The sequence below is a fragment of the Vulpes lagopus genome, chromosome 3, assembly GCF_018345385.1.
Source record: "Vulpes lagopus strain Blue_001 chromosome 3, ASM1834538v1, whole genome shotgun sequence".
Lineage (NCBI taxonomy): Eukaryota > Metazoa > Chordata > Mammalia > Carnivora > Canidae > Vulpes > Vulpes lagopus.
This window is the reverse complement of record NC_054826.1, coordinates 21,321,249-21,338,687: the sequence shown is the minus strand read 5'-3', so window position 1 is coordinate 21,338,687 and position 17,439 is coordinate 21,321,249. Positions and strand designations below refer to the sequence as shown.

Below are 17,439 nucleotides of genomic sequence, written 5' to 3'. Positions count from 1 at the left end.
ATTATAATTTCCTGTAGTCTGTGTGGAATTTCTTTCAGGAAGAAAAATAGAGTGACAGCTCATAGAGCTCAAGAGAAATTTAAGGGTCATATAATCTAGCATGCTTTTGTTACCCATGAGAACATGCAGCCCAGAGAGGTTAAGGGACTCAAATGAGATTAAGCAGCAGTTGCAGAAATAATTACTAGAATCTGAGTCTTTTTTTTTTTTTTTTTTTAGAATCTGAGTCTTTTGACAACAAGAGAATACAGAACAGAATTTCTTTAAACTTAGAAAGAATTTTAGCTGTGTTTACAAATGTAGGATAACCTTGTTGTCCTAGAATGAATGGGCCAGTTTGCTTAGGACTTTGGAGAGATCAAGGGGCAGCTCTGAGATAACAGTTTTGTTAAGGGGTGCCTATCACAAGGTATGCAACCACTAGCCTCTTAATATCCTATACATCTTCCCAGATAGACCACACACCCATGAATTCTCTATGATGGGCACAACAAAGCTGTAAATGTATAACTAGAGATAACATTTTACTGCATTAATTAAAATTTTCACTCATGATTTGCAAAAAAGATACCAAGTAACAAATGGAAACACATCTGGAAATCTAAACACTAGAAAAAACATCTACTTAGGTTATTTCACACCTACCTTTGTTGTTTAGAAAATATGAATAAAAATAATATCATCGTTAGCCCAAATATTCCAAAGATAATAATTAAGAACCATGGAAACTGGAAATCTGAAACACAAAAGAGTATTATCTCACTCATAGAATTGGGAATACTTGAAGTTTACATTTCACTTTTTTACATAAAAATATTTAATTTGTATTCATCTAGTAAAGTCAGTGATTTCTCTTGATAACCACTAAAACAGAATGTAATGACGTGGGAGTATTTTCTATTCCAAGAACATCTCTGTCCACTTCTTCAAATCCTTTCATATATGAAAAAACATCGAAGTGAAGTAAAAGCAAACAGTTGAAGCACAATCCATATTTATATCAAAAAATCCACAACTGCTTTAAGCATCTGATGTGTTCAGGGTATATCATTAATGGCTTCAGCTCTAGAAAAAAAATGCTGTTTGTTAACATACGACTTTACCCAAATAATGTCCACTTAGTTCTTCCTTCCTTCCTTCCCTCCCTCCCTCCCTCCCTCCCTCCCTTCTCCTCTCCTCTCCTCTCCTCTCCTCTCCTCTCCTCTCCTCTCCTCTCCTGTCCTCTCCTTCTCCCCCCTTCCTCCTCCCTCTCCTTCTCCCCCCTTCCTCCTCCCTCCCTCTCTCACCTTTTTTTTTTTAAATTTCATATGGTGATATATATTTTTTTATCCTCCAGACTGAGGATCCATCAAAAAGAGGGCAGCAGAGTTTCTATTTTTGACTCATGAAAAACTTCTTAAACATGCAGACATCAATTTTACAGTTTACAAAATATCCTTTGACAGAAGTTCACTACTGGGGGCCCCAACTTCTACTTGATGGCAGAACTGGGGGGATTTGTTCATCAAACTTCATTTCTTAAGACCAAGTGCCTACCAGCTGCCTGCAGTAGGTTCCCAGTATTACCCACTTTTTAATTGAAACATAGTTGACATACAATGTTCTATTAGTTACAAGTGTACAACGTAGCGATTCAACAATCTGACACATTATTCAGGGCTCACGGTGATAGTTGTAGTCACTCCCTGTCACCCTACAACTCTATCACAGTAGTATTTGCTACATTCCCTATGTTGTACTTTTCATCCCTGTGACTTATTTATTTTATGACTGGAAGTCTGGATCACTTAATTCCCTTCAGCTATTCCATCCATCCTCCCCCACATGTCCTCCCCTCCCCTCTGGCAACCACCAGTCTGTTTTCTGTATTTATGAGTCTGTTTCTGTTTTTGCTTTGTTGTTGTTCATTTGATTTGGTTTTTAGATTACACATATCAGTGAAATCACAGGGTGTTTGTCTTTCTTTGTCCGGCTTATTTCACTTAGCATAATACCCTCTAGCTTCATCTATGTTGTTGGGAATAGCGAGATTTCATTCTTACTATATTCCGTTGTATATATGTATCACAACTTCTTTATCCATTTGCCTAGTGATGGACATTTAGGCTGCTTCTCTGTCTTGGCTATTGCAATGAGACTGGGGGTATATATACTTTTTAAAATTAGTGTTTTCATTGGGGAAATACCCAGTAGTAGAGTTACTGGATTGTATGGTATTTCTATTTTTAATACTCCATTTTTAATACTCCATTCTCAAGACTCTATACTGTTTTCCCAGGTGCCTGCTCTAATTTATCTTCCCACCAACAGTGCAGGAGGGGGGTTCCCTTTTCTCCACCTCTTCATCAGGGTTATCTGCTTTACACGAAAAGACCAGTGGAATTCACTTTATTGTTGTTTCATTAAAAGTAGGATTTTTTATGCTGAAATATTCCTTTGTTATTTTAATTTTATTTTTACCAAAATCCCCAAGGCAAATATTATGGGTACTATAGAGAATTAGTGGAGCATAGAATGGCATTCTGTATCTTGTGGTATCTGTAACTTTCTATCAGTAACATACTCAGGAATACAACAAAGCTAGAACTTATTTTTTTTTTAAACATGGAAGGAAAAACCAATTAAAAGATCTATGCCTAACTGAATTAAATGACATCATAAAAAGCTTAAAGAGTGTGTGGCAAATGTGCTTTTTAAACCAGAATTTCATTATGTCAAATATTGTTTAAAAGAACAAGCCTGTTAACTAGAACTTAGGAAAAAATGATGCTACAGGCATTTTCATTTAAGTGCTCTTTAGTATCATGGGTTCTACCTGTAGCATCCATGCAGAAAGAGAAATTTAATTTCTCTATAGCTTGTGACTGTTTCATCAGCAAGCCTCAGCTCCTCATACATAGCCCTGTAAACATTCTGTGCTTCACTATAGATGTAATACAGCTAATTCCCACATGGGAGTGACAACTTTATATACTTACTGTTCATTGTTAAGCAGATTTCTTTATTTCTGTATCAAAAGTTCTAATTCTTTTATTCTCAATTCATAGATCTCATTTCTTTGAACTTGAATTATCTTTGTATTTTTCTTATATAGGATCTTCAAATGTTCCATGTCATTCTGGCACATAACTAGCATACTACTTTTCAGGCTTATCTCCAGGTAAAAGCCGTGCCTAACCTTTCTGAAACCAATAAGTAGCTGCCATCGACTACGTATGCTGACACAATATTAGGCTTTCTCTTAGATGTCATATATCCATCTATCCATATGGATCCAGTATTTCTTCACTATGCATTTAAAAAGCATTTTTTCTGATTATAAATGCAAAACAAACTCATTATAGATATCTTTAGAAATATAGAAACATATAAACAAAAGAACCATCTGAAAGTCTGATATCCAGAGATATCCCATTAGTATCTTAGTGCGTCCTCCCCTCTCTAGCTTACATCTACCTCCAGACATTTCCTGAATTAAATCCTCACACACGAAGTTCTCCTTCTGCTTTTGTAATGAATAAGATCTGTTAAAAAGAGTGAACTTGAGGTCTCTCACCCTGACTTTTGATGCTAATGGATCATGGTCTGACCAACACTCTGACAATGTAGGCAATGTATTACTCTATTGACAAAATCCATGTTGGCTGCCATTTTAAATCTTTTACCTTCTTCACATGCAAATGGACTCATTTGAGGAAGTGTTACATAGAGCACCTCACTGAACTCGCCATATTTTTCAGAGTTTCGTTGTCTAGATCTCACACGCACTTCATATTCTTTATCCAGTCTCAACGAGTAAACTGGAACTGATGTTGACAATACAGGGTCCATCTTTCAAGACAAAATAGAAAACTTATTGGTTAGTAAGACAACAACTCAATGAGATAAACTCTATTAAGGTGCTTCTGTATTTGTATTCAAAATGAGCTTCTGAAAAGTGGATCTTATTTTCCAGTGCACTGAGGGGGGGTTTGGACAAGGTCAGTGCCTGTGTGGCCACTGGCCGCTGCTCACAGGCTCTCCGATGTGCTGGCTGGTGGCAACCAGGCACAGAGCTGGGTGCCCATTGCAATGGCATGATTCAGCAGGGAGATGGCTGTCATTGGCTATTTTATTTTTCTTTTTGTGGCAAGACTGTCATGGAGCCTAGATATTTCAGGAAATCTAGTATCAAAGTTTTCTTCTTCCTAGAAGAAAGAACCTAACAGACCAGTAACAATGGGAGAAATGGAGAAATTTATCAAAAAACTACCCCCCCCCCCAAACATCAGGCCCAGATAGTGTTACAAGTTAAAAATATCCTTCATGAAGAAAAAAGCTCTTAAGCAACATGGTGGATTCAGAAGCTTATGACAAGAGGCTACCCCTTCTAACATCTTCCCAACAAGATCTATCACCTCATACTACAAATGCTGGTGAAATGAAGCATTATTTGTGTGGTCACTGTGCAGCTTTCAGCAACGTAGCAATCACTTTTCCCACTCGGAAAGCTGTATGGAATCAAAACCTGGGATACAGGGCTTCAGTTGGGGAGGGATGGTTTTTGAAAACTGTACCGCGGAATCCTTCCCCCACTGATGCAGAAGACAGCTATGTTGGCACTTATGTCTGGTCCATATGAGGACTTATCTTGCCTTCTCTGAAAGCATTAGTACCTCTGAGTTTGCAACCCACAGTGTGGCAACCGTGCTGGCAGGGACAACAGAAGCAATTTTCACTCCATTGGAAACAGTTCAGACATTGCTTCAAGATCACAAGCATCATGACAAATTTACAAGCACTTATCAGGCTTTCAAGGCACTCAGATGCCATGGAATTAGTATTATAGAAGCTTGGTACCTGTTCATTTCTGTAATGGATTCAGGAATGTCCTTTCCTTTGGCCTTCTAGGTCCCATTAAGGAATATCTGCCTACCATAACAACTCACAGCACTCATTTGGTCACAGATTTTATCTGTGGAGGTCTGTTGGGTGCCGTGTTGGGAATCTTGTTTTTCCCAGTGAATGTTGTGACAACTCACTTGCAGTCCCAGATTGGTGGAGAATTTCAGTCTTTTCCCATGGTTTTCCAGAAAATCTGGCTAGAGTGGGACAGGAAGCTGATGAATCTTTTCAGAGGGGCTCACCTGAATTACATTGGTGTCTCACCTCTTGGGGAATAATCAATGCAACTTATGAGTTTTTGTTAGAGATTATATGAAAACCATCAGTTAAGTGCCATTTATTAACTGAATAGACCTAAGAAGAATGCAGCTTGGCCTTGTTCCTAATTGGCCAAATACAACTTGGTGTCATAAGTTCAGGGTACAATGAAGTATGGGCTAAGCTGTTTCTTGAAGCACCAACATAATCAGAACAAAAGGTTCTAATAGGAAAAAAACAATATAGTGCACTAGCGGAGTTTGCTACTTAAAGGAAGATGGAGGCAAATAACTTTCTAAAGAAACATTTTGTTACATAGATCACAGTCCTCAAAGTTATTTTGGTACAAACCCAAACATAAAATAGATTTGTTTAAATAACTGTAGTTCTATCTGTACTAGGCTGTCAGATATTCTATACAAACAAAGCATAATAGAATTATAGTGAGAGAATGGTGGGACTATAAAGAAAATTACAGACATGTTGCTTACCCTTTGGATATTACAGTTTTGTAGGAAGGCATAAGAACAGAAAAAAATCCATATTTCCACACCAAAAAAAAATTATAGTCAAACACACACACACACACACACACACACACACACACACACACAATCTATTCTTTGGAAATTCTGGGTAGTCCTTCATAAGATCACAGAATTGGAAAGGGTCCTAGAAAAACCATAGTTGTCTAAATTATTCTATTAGTAGCAATTGCATATTTATTCTGCTTATTCTAGAAAGTTTAAAGGTACCTCAAATGGTTTGCTATTAATTTTTTTTTTTTTTTGCTATTAAAAATTTATAAAGAAATGTCACTTGAGTCCTTGGTAATAAAAACCAAGGTCCCACAATCCTTAAGGTCAGGATCTTCTTTTACCTGCCAGGGGAAGGGTAGTAAGACTGTTAGACCCTTAAAACATAAAGCTATCAAAGAGGTAGACCCCACTAATGATAGTGCTTTCCTTCAAGTCAAACACTCAAAGCAGGTATTCAATATGGATTTTTCAAGGTGGTCTAGCTGGATGTTTTCAGATAGAACACCCCCTACCATTTATAGAAAACTAGGAAAACTTGTATTTTCAACAGCATAGACTTTTCACATTAAAAAGATTCTCATAATTTAAGTTAGAGGCTGGGCCTGCAGCTTCTAAAATAAATTTCCATTCACCTCAGTTAGCTTGTAGTCACAAGGCCCTTATTTTTTCTCACATGTACATGGGATGTTTAGTTTGTATCTTTCATTGAAGCTTCTTCTTCTTTTTAAAAGGTTTATTTATTTTAGAGAGAGAGCACAAGGGGGCATGCATGGGCAAGGTCGGGAGGGAGGGGCAGAGAGAGAGGGAGTGAGAGAAACCTAAGCAGACTTTGTGCTAACCACAGAGTGTTTGGATCTCATGACCTGAGCCGAAACCGAGTCACCGCTTAACTGACTGTGCCACCCAGGCACCCCTGAAACTTCTTAATACATGATATATTTGCATGCCTAAAATACTTTTTAAAAGGCAAGATTCTGAATTTTAAACTTATTGGTTTCCCTAAATGTTTTTTGAAACGTATGTGTCCAGTTTTGAGGCCCAAATTTCTCTGTTATTATAACCAATATTATTTCATTACAGATTTCACTAATAACAAGACCAAACAGAGGCCCTCAGTGATTTGGTCTACGGCTTCCTCTTTATCTTCCCTCCAAAGCAGTCACACCAAACTCGGTTTCATTTACATGGCTCCTACCACCTGCACGGAACCCTGCCACCTGCCTTTGAGGGAATGTCTATTCTCAGCCAATCCCAGTGCAAGTATTGCTTATATTCTTTTATTTTTTTTTAAAGATTTTATTTATTTATTTCAGACAGTGCACAAATGGGAGAGGGGCAGAGGGAGAGGAAGAAGCAGACTCCTCACTGAGCAGGGGACATGGGGCTCGATCCCAGAACCCCAGGATCATGACCAGAGCCAAAGGCAAATGCTTAACCGACTGAGCCACCCAGGCACCCCAGTATGTTTATATTCTAAGAAGTCATTCTTGGTACTTTTTCCTACTCCATCCTGACAGTCACATCTTATATTACTTTTTTAAAAATTTTTATTTATTTATGATAGTCACACACACAGAGAGAGGAGAGAGAGAGGCAGAGACATAGGCAGAGGGAGAAGCAGGCTCCATGCACCGGTAGCCCGATGTGGGATTCGATACCAGGTCTCCAGGATCGCGCCCTGGGCCAAAGGCAGGTGCCAAACCGCTGCGCCACTCAGGGATCCCTTATATTACTTTTTATGCTTATATTACATTGCTCAAATTTCTATATTGTACCGCAAATTCCCTGGAGCAAACAATTCCTTCATTATCTTTGCATTTCCAAAGCCCAGCATAGTACCAAATATACAGTGGGTGCTCAGGAGATGGCCCAACCAGTATGGATAATTCTATAGCACCCATTCCTTTGTTATTTTTTATTTTTATTTTTTTCCATTCCTTCTTTAAAAAACAATACATCCTTAGCTTGATTTAGCAGGTAAATAGTTATAAACAATTATATCATCATTAGTATTACTTTTATATTAAAAATGTACTTTTAAAAAATATTTTATTTATTTATTCATGAGAGACACACAGAGAGAGGCAGAGGGGGAAGCAGGCTCCCTATGGGAAGCCTGATGCAGGACTCGATCCCAGGACCCTGGGATCACGACCTGAGCTGAAGGCAGACACTCAACCACTAAGCCACCCAGGCGTGTTTTGTTTTGTTTTGTTTAAAGGCACAGTAATAGAAAATTCCACATTGTCAGTGGTAACCTGAATCCCCAATACAAGCCGCAAACACTAGCTTCCCGCTGCCCCATTTATGAACCTCACTTGTTCTTAAGCTTATGGCACTTGTGCTCATAATCCATTAGACTGTGAATTTTCTCAGCAGAGGTCAGTTCTTACAGGTAAGCCCTTGGTATTCATGACAACTCTGAGACGCTTGTAAGAAATGCCATGACGATGTAACTTCACTTAAAGAAGGTGGGTGAAGTAAAAGTTAACTGACCCTTTTGGACTCACATAGATATGAGATTTAGCAGAGATGCAGTAAGTGCAGCAGAGTCAAGCTGGGATTGCAACCTGGTATGGTCCCATGCTCCCATGGACCTGGCTCAGAGTGCGAGTGTCGTATCTGTGTGTCAGCTGAAATACAGCTCTATCACTGGACTTTCAGGGCTTAAACTATGATCAGTAAATCTATGGATGCTAATGAAGGTAAATCCATGTATGCTAATGAATTCACATCTTTGCTTTTCCTAGACTCTCAAACTTTTTGTTTCAGGACTCCTTTACACTCTTAAAAAATATCTAGTTCATGATATAAGTCAGAGCATGAATCAATAGGAATTGGTGATTATTTGGATATAAGGTATAAGAGCAAGTTTCTGATTGATGTCAGGACAATATTCTGGATTAAATTTGAACAACTGTATGGATATGTTGTCATTTACTGAGAGAGGGAGAGTAGGGAGGCAGGAGGAGGTTTGAACATGTTGCTTTTTTGAGATGCCACTGAGGCATCCCTGTGGATATGTCCAAGTGTGGAATGCAAAAATGAGGTCAAGGTGGAAAGACTGTGCTAATTGCCCTCATGTGTTGACATTAATACGGTGCTTTCTATTTTTCCACTAGCTTTTACCAAATGGAGTATTTTTTTTTAATACTCACAACCACTATGTGAAACAGAGAAAGTGAGCATGACCAGTTTTACAGTACAATGAAATACTCTCGGCAATAAAAAGGAATGTTACACTCAGCAATATGAATGAATCTTGTATGCATTGTGAGGAGTGAAAGAAGCTAGAGTCAAAAAGGTTATTATATCATTCCATTCCAATGACTTCTTGGAAAGGGCAAAACTACAGAGATGAGCATACCGGTGGGTGCCAAGGGTTCAGGTTTGGGGAGGATTTGACTATAAAGGGACAGTATGAGGAAATTTTTTTGAAGGTTATGATAAGTTGTTCTGTATCCTGATTGTGATGTTAGCTACAAAGGTCTATGGGTCTGTCAAGACTCAGAGAATCATACAGGTAGAAGGTGGATTTAAGTATGTGCATATTTTTGAGTATCTATTCAAAGAATTTTAAGTGAGGGGTGTGTTTTAGAATGATCGTTCTGGCTCCAGTGTAAAGAATAGATCATATGCATCAAACACCAGAAGCATAAGACCTGCTTGGGGGAATGCTGTATTAACCCAGTCAGATAGGACTACCAATTGAACTAGGATGGTAAACATGGTAGTTACTTAAAGGTTAGTTGCAATGTGGAATCTGAAACTGTATCAATGAATCTTTCCTATCCTGCTACATTAAAATCCACCTTTTAAAAAAAGATTTATTTATTTATTCATGAGAGACACAGACTGAGAGAGAGAGAGGCAGAGACACAGGCAGAGGGAGAAGCGGGCTCCTCGCAGGGAGCCTGATGCAGGACTCGATCCTGGATCCCAGGATCACAACCTGAGCCGAAGGGAGGTGCCCAACCACTAAGCCACCCAGGCATCCCCAAATCCAGCTTTCTATCTAGTACTTTAAATGGATCACCTCCCCACCCATTATTTTAATTACATCAAGTATTAGTCATTTGGAAAATATTGGTTCATTGAGTTGTGCAAATTTTCTAAATGTTCACACATTTTATTATACAATATAAAAATCCACTTTAGCTAATATCACCATGGATCTCATATGGAAAGTCATCAAAGACTGGGAAAGCTATCAAGCTCACTACTGCATATCCAAGTTTTCCAAAATTTTAATTTTCCTTTGAAAGCTCAAATTTCATTGGTAACAACCACTGTCATCATTTTTCTTAAACTAATAAGCACACTTCATTCTTTTTCAAGAAATGTTTGCCCAGTATTTGCCAACTTCACTATGAATACCCATCTATTAGTTTATCAGTTGTTCTTTCAAGTAACTATGGTGTTTCATGCAAAAAGCAGCTGGTTCAGCTGGCAACTCAGCCATTTGGGTGCTTTATTAAGACAATCATCCATAGCTCAGTATGCATCAGAAGTGCATTATGTGTACTTGACATGTGTTCGCAAATATTCAAAAGCTATGTCATCGAGGTCGAGATTTAATAAAATTAATAAAACGTGCAGCTTTCTCAAGACCACTCTAATGTCAAGCTGGCTTTCTCCCCTTTACTGTAAGTGCACGGTGGTGGCAAGCACAGTGACTGTCAGTGTTGTTTAGAATGACCGCCTTGATTGTGTTCAGGTGATAGCACTGTTCCCACCATAGCTTTTGAACCATGGATACAAATCTCAGCATGGTGAAAAAAGGAAATAACCTTTTTTTTTTTTTAAGATTTTATTTATTTATTCATGAGAGACACAGAGCGAGAGGCAAAGACATAGGCAGAGGGAGAAGCAGAGGGAGAAGCAGGCTCCATGCAGGGAGCCTGATGTGGGACTCGATCCCGGGACCCCGGGATCATGCCCTGAGCCAAAGGCAGACACTCAACTGCTGAGCCACCCAGGCGTCCCAAGGAGATAACCTTTTAGTACTTGTGTGAAGACAATCGTGATCTTGTGAACTCCATGAAAGGGTCTCAGGGACTCTCACACTCTGAGAACTTCTGCCCTGGAGTACCCAGCACAGTGCCTTCTGCACAGCACTTATTTCAATATCAGTTGCTGAATAAATGTTTCACTGAAACTTGAATTTAGAAAGTTTTATTTGGCTCAACAACCGACCGGGCTTTTTTCCACCAAGTTAATGGAACAGATATCTAAATTAAAATGATTCTGAGGGGCACCTGGGTAGCTAAGTGGTTGAATGTTTGCCTTTGGCTCAGGTCATGATCCTGGGGTCCTGGGATCAAGTCCCGCATCAGGCTTCCCACAGGGAACCTGCTTCTCCCTTTGCCTATGTCTCTGCCTCTCACTCTGTGTCTCTCATAAATAAATAAATAAAATGATTCTGAAAACAGCACCTCAAAGCCCAGTACTTAACTGCTCACAGCTGCTCCAAACTTAACTTTAATGACAAAATTGGCTTCCTTTTCAGCCGATCACTGAATGGACAAGGCCTGCTGTCTCAAAATTCTGGGAGTGAATCTGCAAAGCCACGGGGCAAGACCTGATGACTGGCCAGAAACTACTTGGCCAGGGCTATGACTCTGTGGTTAGACTGATTTAGAATTAGTTATATTTGGAGCAGCAAGATAATCCTGTTTTTCTTCTTGTTGTGTGCCATGTGGAATTTATCTAAGTGCTGAGTTCCCATATATATGTCAAGGAGGTGAGCAGTTCAGAGGTCAACGACTACCATGCTGCTTGCCTACATCAAAACCTCTAAGCTGGATTCTTCCTCCCTGAGATACGTAACAAAATCACCTTCTGAAAGCTCTAGGGGACAAACCCTCTTCCTCTGTTTCCTTCCTGGAGTCACTGAAGAACTTACATTAATGAGGATCCTGTAAGTAGTAGCAACTAAAATCACGGGAGAATGTTTAGCCATAGCTCATTGTTGATCTTGATCATAACTCTTCTCATGTCTAGCCACAGCCCCAAAGATAGCTTACATAGCTAGAGTGTATGATTTTATCAAACATTAAACTGGACACTGAGAAGGACTGGGGAGATAGTTTTCCTTTCCTTCCTTACACTTCCATATAAGCTCCACGGAAGCATCTGTCCTTGGACAGAATTCCCAGATATTTTACTGCTTTTATCTGTTTTCCTCAAATAAAGAAATAAGGAGTGTATATACAGCATGGGCATGTGGAATTAGGTCAAAAGGAAGTCTGACTGCAAATGAGAGAGGTGTTGTTGGTATAAAGAGAAGAAAAGTCAAAGTATTTTTGACCGTGCTGTGTAATGATATCTTACCATTTTCCACTGGGACTCATTAACTTCTTTGTATTGTAGTTCATACTCGAGGACTATCCATCCCTTCTGAACATCCGCATTGGGTGGTGGTTCCCATCTCACTTGGATATCTGCATGGATTCCCGTTAAACTGATGTTCAGTAAAGTCCAGTTGAGGCCGATGGGTGGGTCTGGTTGCACTGTGCATTTCAACAGAGAGTTAGTGCACAGAGAGACAGACAGGTACAGCTTGATTTAACGGAGAGCTTTCTTCAGAAGAGACCAATTACTTTATGCATTTTTGTTATCCATACTCTTAATTCTTCCAATATTCTTATTATACTCTCATTGTAGTAGAGAACACATTTTTTTTTTTTTGGCTGGAGTATGATCTGTTTATGACCTTGAAGACCAAAAGCTCCTATAAAATTCCTTTTCAAGTTTAAAAATCTGATCTAAAATTCTTCTTGGGGCCCATGTCTTACATATCTTTTAGCCCTGATAGGATTAATGCTTTGGGATTTTGGCAAGGGAATTCATTGTAACTCGAAACTGAAGGAACAGAACCAGAAAGACCTAGAGTATTTGAACACGTGGCTATTTTGGAACTAGGGATAGATAAATCCTTTTTATTCCAAATTGTTTATTACCTAGGGCAAAGATCTTGTCTTATTAATTTCTGTATTGCTACTAGAATAATCCCACCAAACACTCTGCTGATGCTCCTTAGCATGATGTCTTCCTAGCCACATGTGGTGATTTTTTTTCAGACATAAGAAGGAAGGCACTGTACTCTTCTCTCAAATGGTGATGAGTCAGGGTTTTCTGTCTCTTACTTAACTGTTATGTGAAGAATCTGAAATAGTGTTTTGCTTGGTTTCTATTGACAAACTGTACATTCTATGGTAAATCAGCTGCATTCTGCTTATTAGGACTGCAAAGACCACAATTTACCAAAGATTGATGAAGAGAAATATGTATTCCAAAGCTAGGAACTATACCTAAATTTACATTTTGGATAGTTCCTGATATATTATTGCCCTTTAGGTCTTAGTACTGAGGTTTTCAAAAATCACTTGCAGATACAAAGTAAAATTTACTTACTTTTTTTTTTAAGATTTTATTTATTTATTCATGAGACACACACACACACACACACACACAGAGAGAGAGAGAGAGAGAGAGAGAGAGAGGCAGAGACACAGGCAGAGGGAAAAGCAGGCTCCATGCAGGAAGGCCCATGTGGGACTCTATCCCAGGACTCCAGGATCACGCCCTAAGCCAAAGACAGATGCTCAACCGCCGAGCCAGCAGGTGTCCCAAAATTTACTTTCTTTTCTACTGTTTGTAGAAGGTCACCCAGAGCGTTGCAAAGTCTGGACCCCTAGGGTTGACCAGACAAAAGCCTATAAATATAAGTGTGAGGAGCCATAACTGGCTGTTAAAGTCTGGTGGCCAAAGGAGGAAGCACTTGCATTCAATCAGACTTAAGACAGACCTTAGTGTGAAGGAGCATGATATTCGCCCCTGTAGAGGGGCCAACTTTAAAAAAAATAGACAATCCAAATATGACTAATAATGACCAAATTTCAGAAATTAAATTAGAGGGATTTGCAAAAATAGTTGGGCTGCATATGGCTACAGTAATGACAGTAATGCTTCACCCTTCTGGATTTGTTGGGGACTGAGGGATTCTGACAACTGAAGCTTAACTCTTTAAGAGACCAAAATATATACATATTTTTGATGGAAAAATTTCAACTTATTACTCATGTTTCACCTTACAAACTCCCCTTTCTACTTTAAGTAGAAAATAGGGAACATGGTCCTTTTTGAGATGGCTTGTACCACTGTTAGAAGCATAGTAACCTCCCCCTTACCTCTGTGCATATTGTTACATGCTGTATGCAACAGCTCCTCTGAGATGCTGGAAAAGCACCTGAGACCGACTACATCCCCAGGCAGCCCCTGGTCCCTCCCCAGAATGTGCTCCTCTGTCACTTTCCCTCTCTCTGTTAATGGCACCTCCATTCCTCCAGTTGCTCAGGATGAAATTAGTGAGCTCTTCCTTGACTCATCTTTTTCTCACCACCTCCACATTCTGTCAGCTGTACGTTTTTTTTTAAAGATTTATTTATTTGTTTGTTTGTTTGTTTGTTTATTTATTGATTGAGAGAGAGAGAGAGAGAGAGAGAGAACAAGCAAGGAAGGGAGGGGCAGAGGAAGAAAGAGAAGCAGACTCTCTGCCAAGATGGGAGCCCAATGCGAGGCTTGATCCGAGGACCCTGGGACCATGACCTGAGCCAAAGGCAGCCACTTAACAGACTGAGCCACCCAGGGACCTCTCAGCTGTACTTTGGAGATGGTCGCAGAGTCCAACTGCTCTTCACCATCTGCACCTCCACAACCCAGTCCCACCATTATGCTTTTTTGTGTATTGCTGCGTTAGCCTCCTAAGCAGTCCTCCTGTGGTCTTTGTCCTGCTTCAGTCTGTTCTCAATATAATCCGTATAATATTTGTCACAGTAGTTATTTTCACACTTGTGTTAGAGCACATCGCTCATTTAAAACCCTCCAAAGGCTTCCAATGTCACTCCAGGTAAAAGCCAGAATCATCCAATGGCTTCACGGATGCTGTAGCTTGGCTCACGGATCCCTCAGATGTGGCCTGTCACATGCCCCTCCTTGCTCACTCTGTGCCAGCTCCTCTCTCCACCATGCTGTTCCTCAAGCAAGCAAGGGCATGCTCCCACTGTGGGAGCTTTGCCCTTGCTGTGCCCTCTTGCTGGAATGTTGTTCTCTCATGTTTTTCTTTACTCAGCAAAGACAGCTCTGATAACTCTAATAAAATAGCAACCTCTCCTGCACTCCTCTTCTCCCTCCCTACGTTATTTTTCTTCATTGCATTGTCTTTCTCCAGCTTCGCTGGGATAAAATCCCACGAGGGCAGATGTTTTCTGCTCCTGGCACCTAGAAATGTACTTGGCCCAAGGAAGGGACTCAGTAAATATTTGCTGAATGAATGAATGAACAACAAGTGTCTAACAATACAGGACTTTAAATCCAAAGATGAGCCCTGTGAGATAGTAGGAGAGTACTCATATAACACGTGACGAAGCTGAGGTTTATGGTTGTCTTCTTAAGATCTATTAGGCTCACCTTGTTCCTTGCTGTCTCCCCCTCCCAGCAACCTCCCTCCCTGCTATGGTTGTAACTGCCTATCACCATCTTTTGCCTTAATTATCTTTTGCCTTAATTATCATAAAGACGATCACAAAGTGTTCTAACCTCTCTCTCTCTACTCTGTGTGACTCCAATCTACCCTCTACACAGCGGCAGGATGGATTTCCCCGAGACATTTAGTAACACAACAGGTGGCACTGGATAAGTTTGAGATTAAGAGCGCAGACTCTGGAGCTGTGCTGCCTAGGTTCCAATCTCCGCTCCACCTACTAGCTGACAGGCCTTGAATTAGCCTTTAAATGCCCTCAGCCTCAATGTTGTCATCTGTGACATGGAGATTATAATAGGACCTCTCTCACAGAGTTATTATACCCGACCCATAGGTGAGGGCTTTGTAAGTGTTAGCTAATATTATCCCCAGGGCATTTCCCTCCTTAAACATCCTCAAATGCACCTCTTGGCAGTCATTTAAAGTCTAACTTCCTTTGTGGGGTTCACAAGACCACTTGGGACTTCTCTGGCTGATCAGTCAGGCCGGCCTAACTGCTCCCAGTCCTTCAACATTCTGTGCCATTTATCACTTCTGGAACTTAGTCACTGTTGGAAGACTCAGTCCATCTTGTATATCTGGCAACTAACTCCCACTGATGCCCCAAGGAGTAACTGAACTGCCACAATTTCTCCGCATTCCTTGCCTCTCCCTCATGCCCAGCCAATCGTTGTACCTTTGGCCATTGCCTTGGTTTACTATGCCCTCCACACACCTCGAGTCCAGCACCTAAACCATTTGACTTCAGTTATTTATTTGACACACCTGACTCCCCTCCTTGACCATAGCTTACTTATTCTGTAGCCACCACACTGAGTACAGGGTTCAAGGCATGGCAGGCCCTCAGTGAAAGTCAGCCATGGAAATGAGTGGGGCTAGGTATTGGCAGGGACGGGGTTAGAACCATGGGTCTGGACCCAAATTCTTACTACTACCCGGTTAGCTACCCAAGGGCTATGTCTATTGATATTGTGGCTTACGATAAATAGTCTCTCCAAGTTATGTAGTCGGGTTCTCATTTTTGCTTGTTCTTCTCCCTGACAGGCTACCAGATTTACTCGTTTCTGCCTGCAGCTTCTAGCCACATTCTCTTAGCCTCTTCTAGTCCACTGATGCCTGGGAAACCACACACAGGTGTCTAAGGACAGAACGTCTCAGAGAAACTCCAAGCAATTTCTATAACAGATGAGCCTTTGTGGATAGATTCTGAGGCACCATATCAGCTACTCATAGTCCTTTGATTCTTTATATTTTGCTGTTTACAGTATTATAGTATAAACATAAATACTCCAGTTACAGTTGTTTGTTTTGTTTTATTTCTCCTTGTGTTCTTCTGATGGGCAAGTGATAATCTGTCTAGATCTTTCATTTGGTTCATTGAGCTCTGATTATATCCAATGTTTGTCTTGAGATCTTATAAACATGTCTTTAAACTGATTTGGGGCTGTTTTGTAAATATAAAGTTCCAGAAATATTACGCTTTGTGATAAAATCTAGGCTCTTATTATAGTGATGATAGGGATCAAAGGTCAACATATTTCAGACCTGAATATAGTAATCATATTGAATAATTAGGGAAGAAAGAATCTTAGGAGTATGGTGAGTTTGTCTCTTGTGGTGGCACCCAAGAACACAATCCATCTTGAAAGACCTCCTCAAGTAAAAGACTGCACAGTTCCCATTCTTTTCCTGACAACATTTACTGTCAGGTTGTTTTTTTTTTATGTTAGAGCCAACTTATGTTCCCCTGCCTTCTCCCTCTTGTTCACTGGCTGACCTCATGCCCTGTAAAGTAGACCTCCATTCACCTAACTTACAATGACAAAGTCTTTCTACTTGAATCCACGTGGACATTGAGGCTTCCCTGCTTATTTAATCTAAAGCCGTGTCAAGTAAAACACAAACCTGTGATTTACCTATTTCCTCAACAGAGAAACACTTTTGATCCACCGTACCACCATTGCTGGTTAGCTTGATACAGTAGGGTATCCAAATGGAGGTATAAGATGAATTAAAGTAACAGCTGTTTTCTCCAGCAGAGACATAATCGGGGCATTCTTTCCACTCTTGAGTCCATTCTTGCGTGCTCCTGAAATGAAGGGTAAAAAAAGATGAATTGTTCCAAAAATTATGCCATTGTTTAAGTCAATGTGAGGTGCCTGAGAGTCAGATTCAATAAGTTGGAACACAAATATTTTACAACCAAGTCTTTCA

At 40.1% G+C, this 17,439-nt stretch overlaps 1 protein-coding gene and 1 pseudogene across 10 annotated transcripts in view; one reads left to right on the top strand and one right to left on the bottom strand.

The window, feature by feature from the left end:
• GHR (growth hormone receptor) overlaps window positions 1-17,439 on the bottom strand; it is a 271,673-nt gene that overhangs the window by 7,231 nt on the left and 247,003 nt on the right. For all 10 annotated transcript variants that reach the window (XM_041747921.1, XM_041747926.1, XM_041747922.1 and 7 more), the window contains 4 exons: window positions 17,142-17,314; window positions 12,015-12,193; window positions 3,666-3,831; window positions 646-736 (listed from right to left, as the gene is read on the bottom strand). In XM_041747921.1, the coding sequence (XP_041603855.1) occupies window positions 646-736; window positions 3,666-3,831; window positions 12,015-12,193; window positions 17,142-17,314 (609 nt within the window). The remainder of the gene's footprint in view (window positions 1-645; window positions 737-3,665; window positions 3,832-12,014; window positions 12,194-17,141; window positions 17,315-17,439) is intronic.
• On the top strand, window positions 3,839-10,496 carry LOC121486740 (annotated as a pseudogene).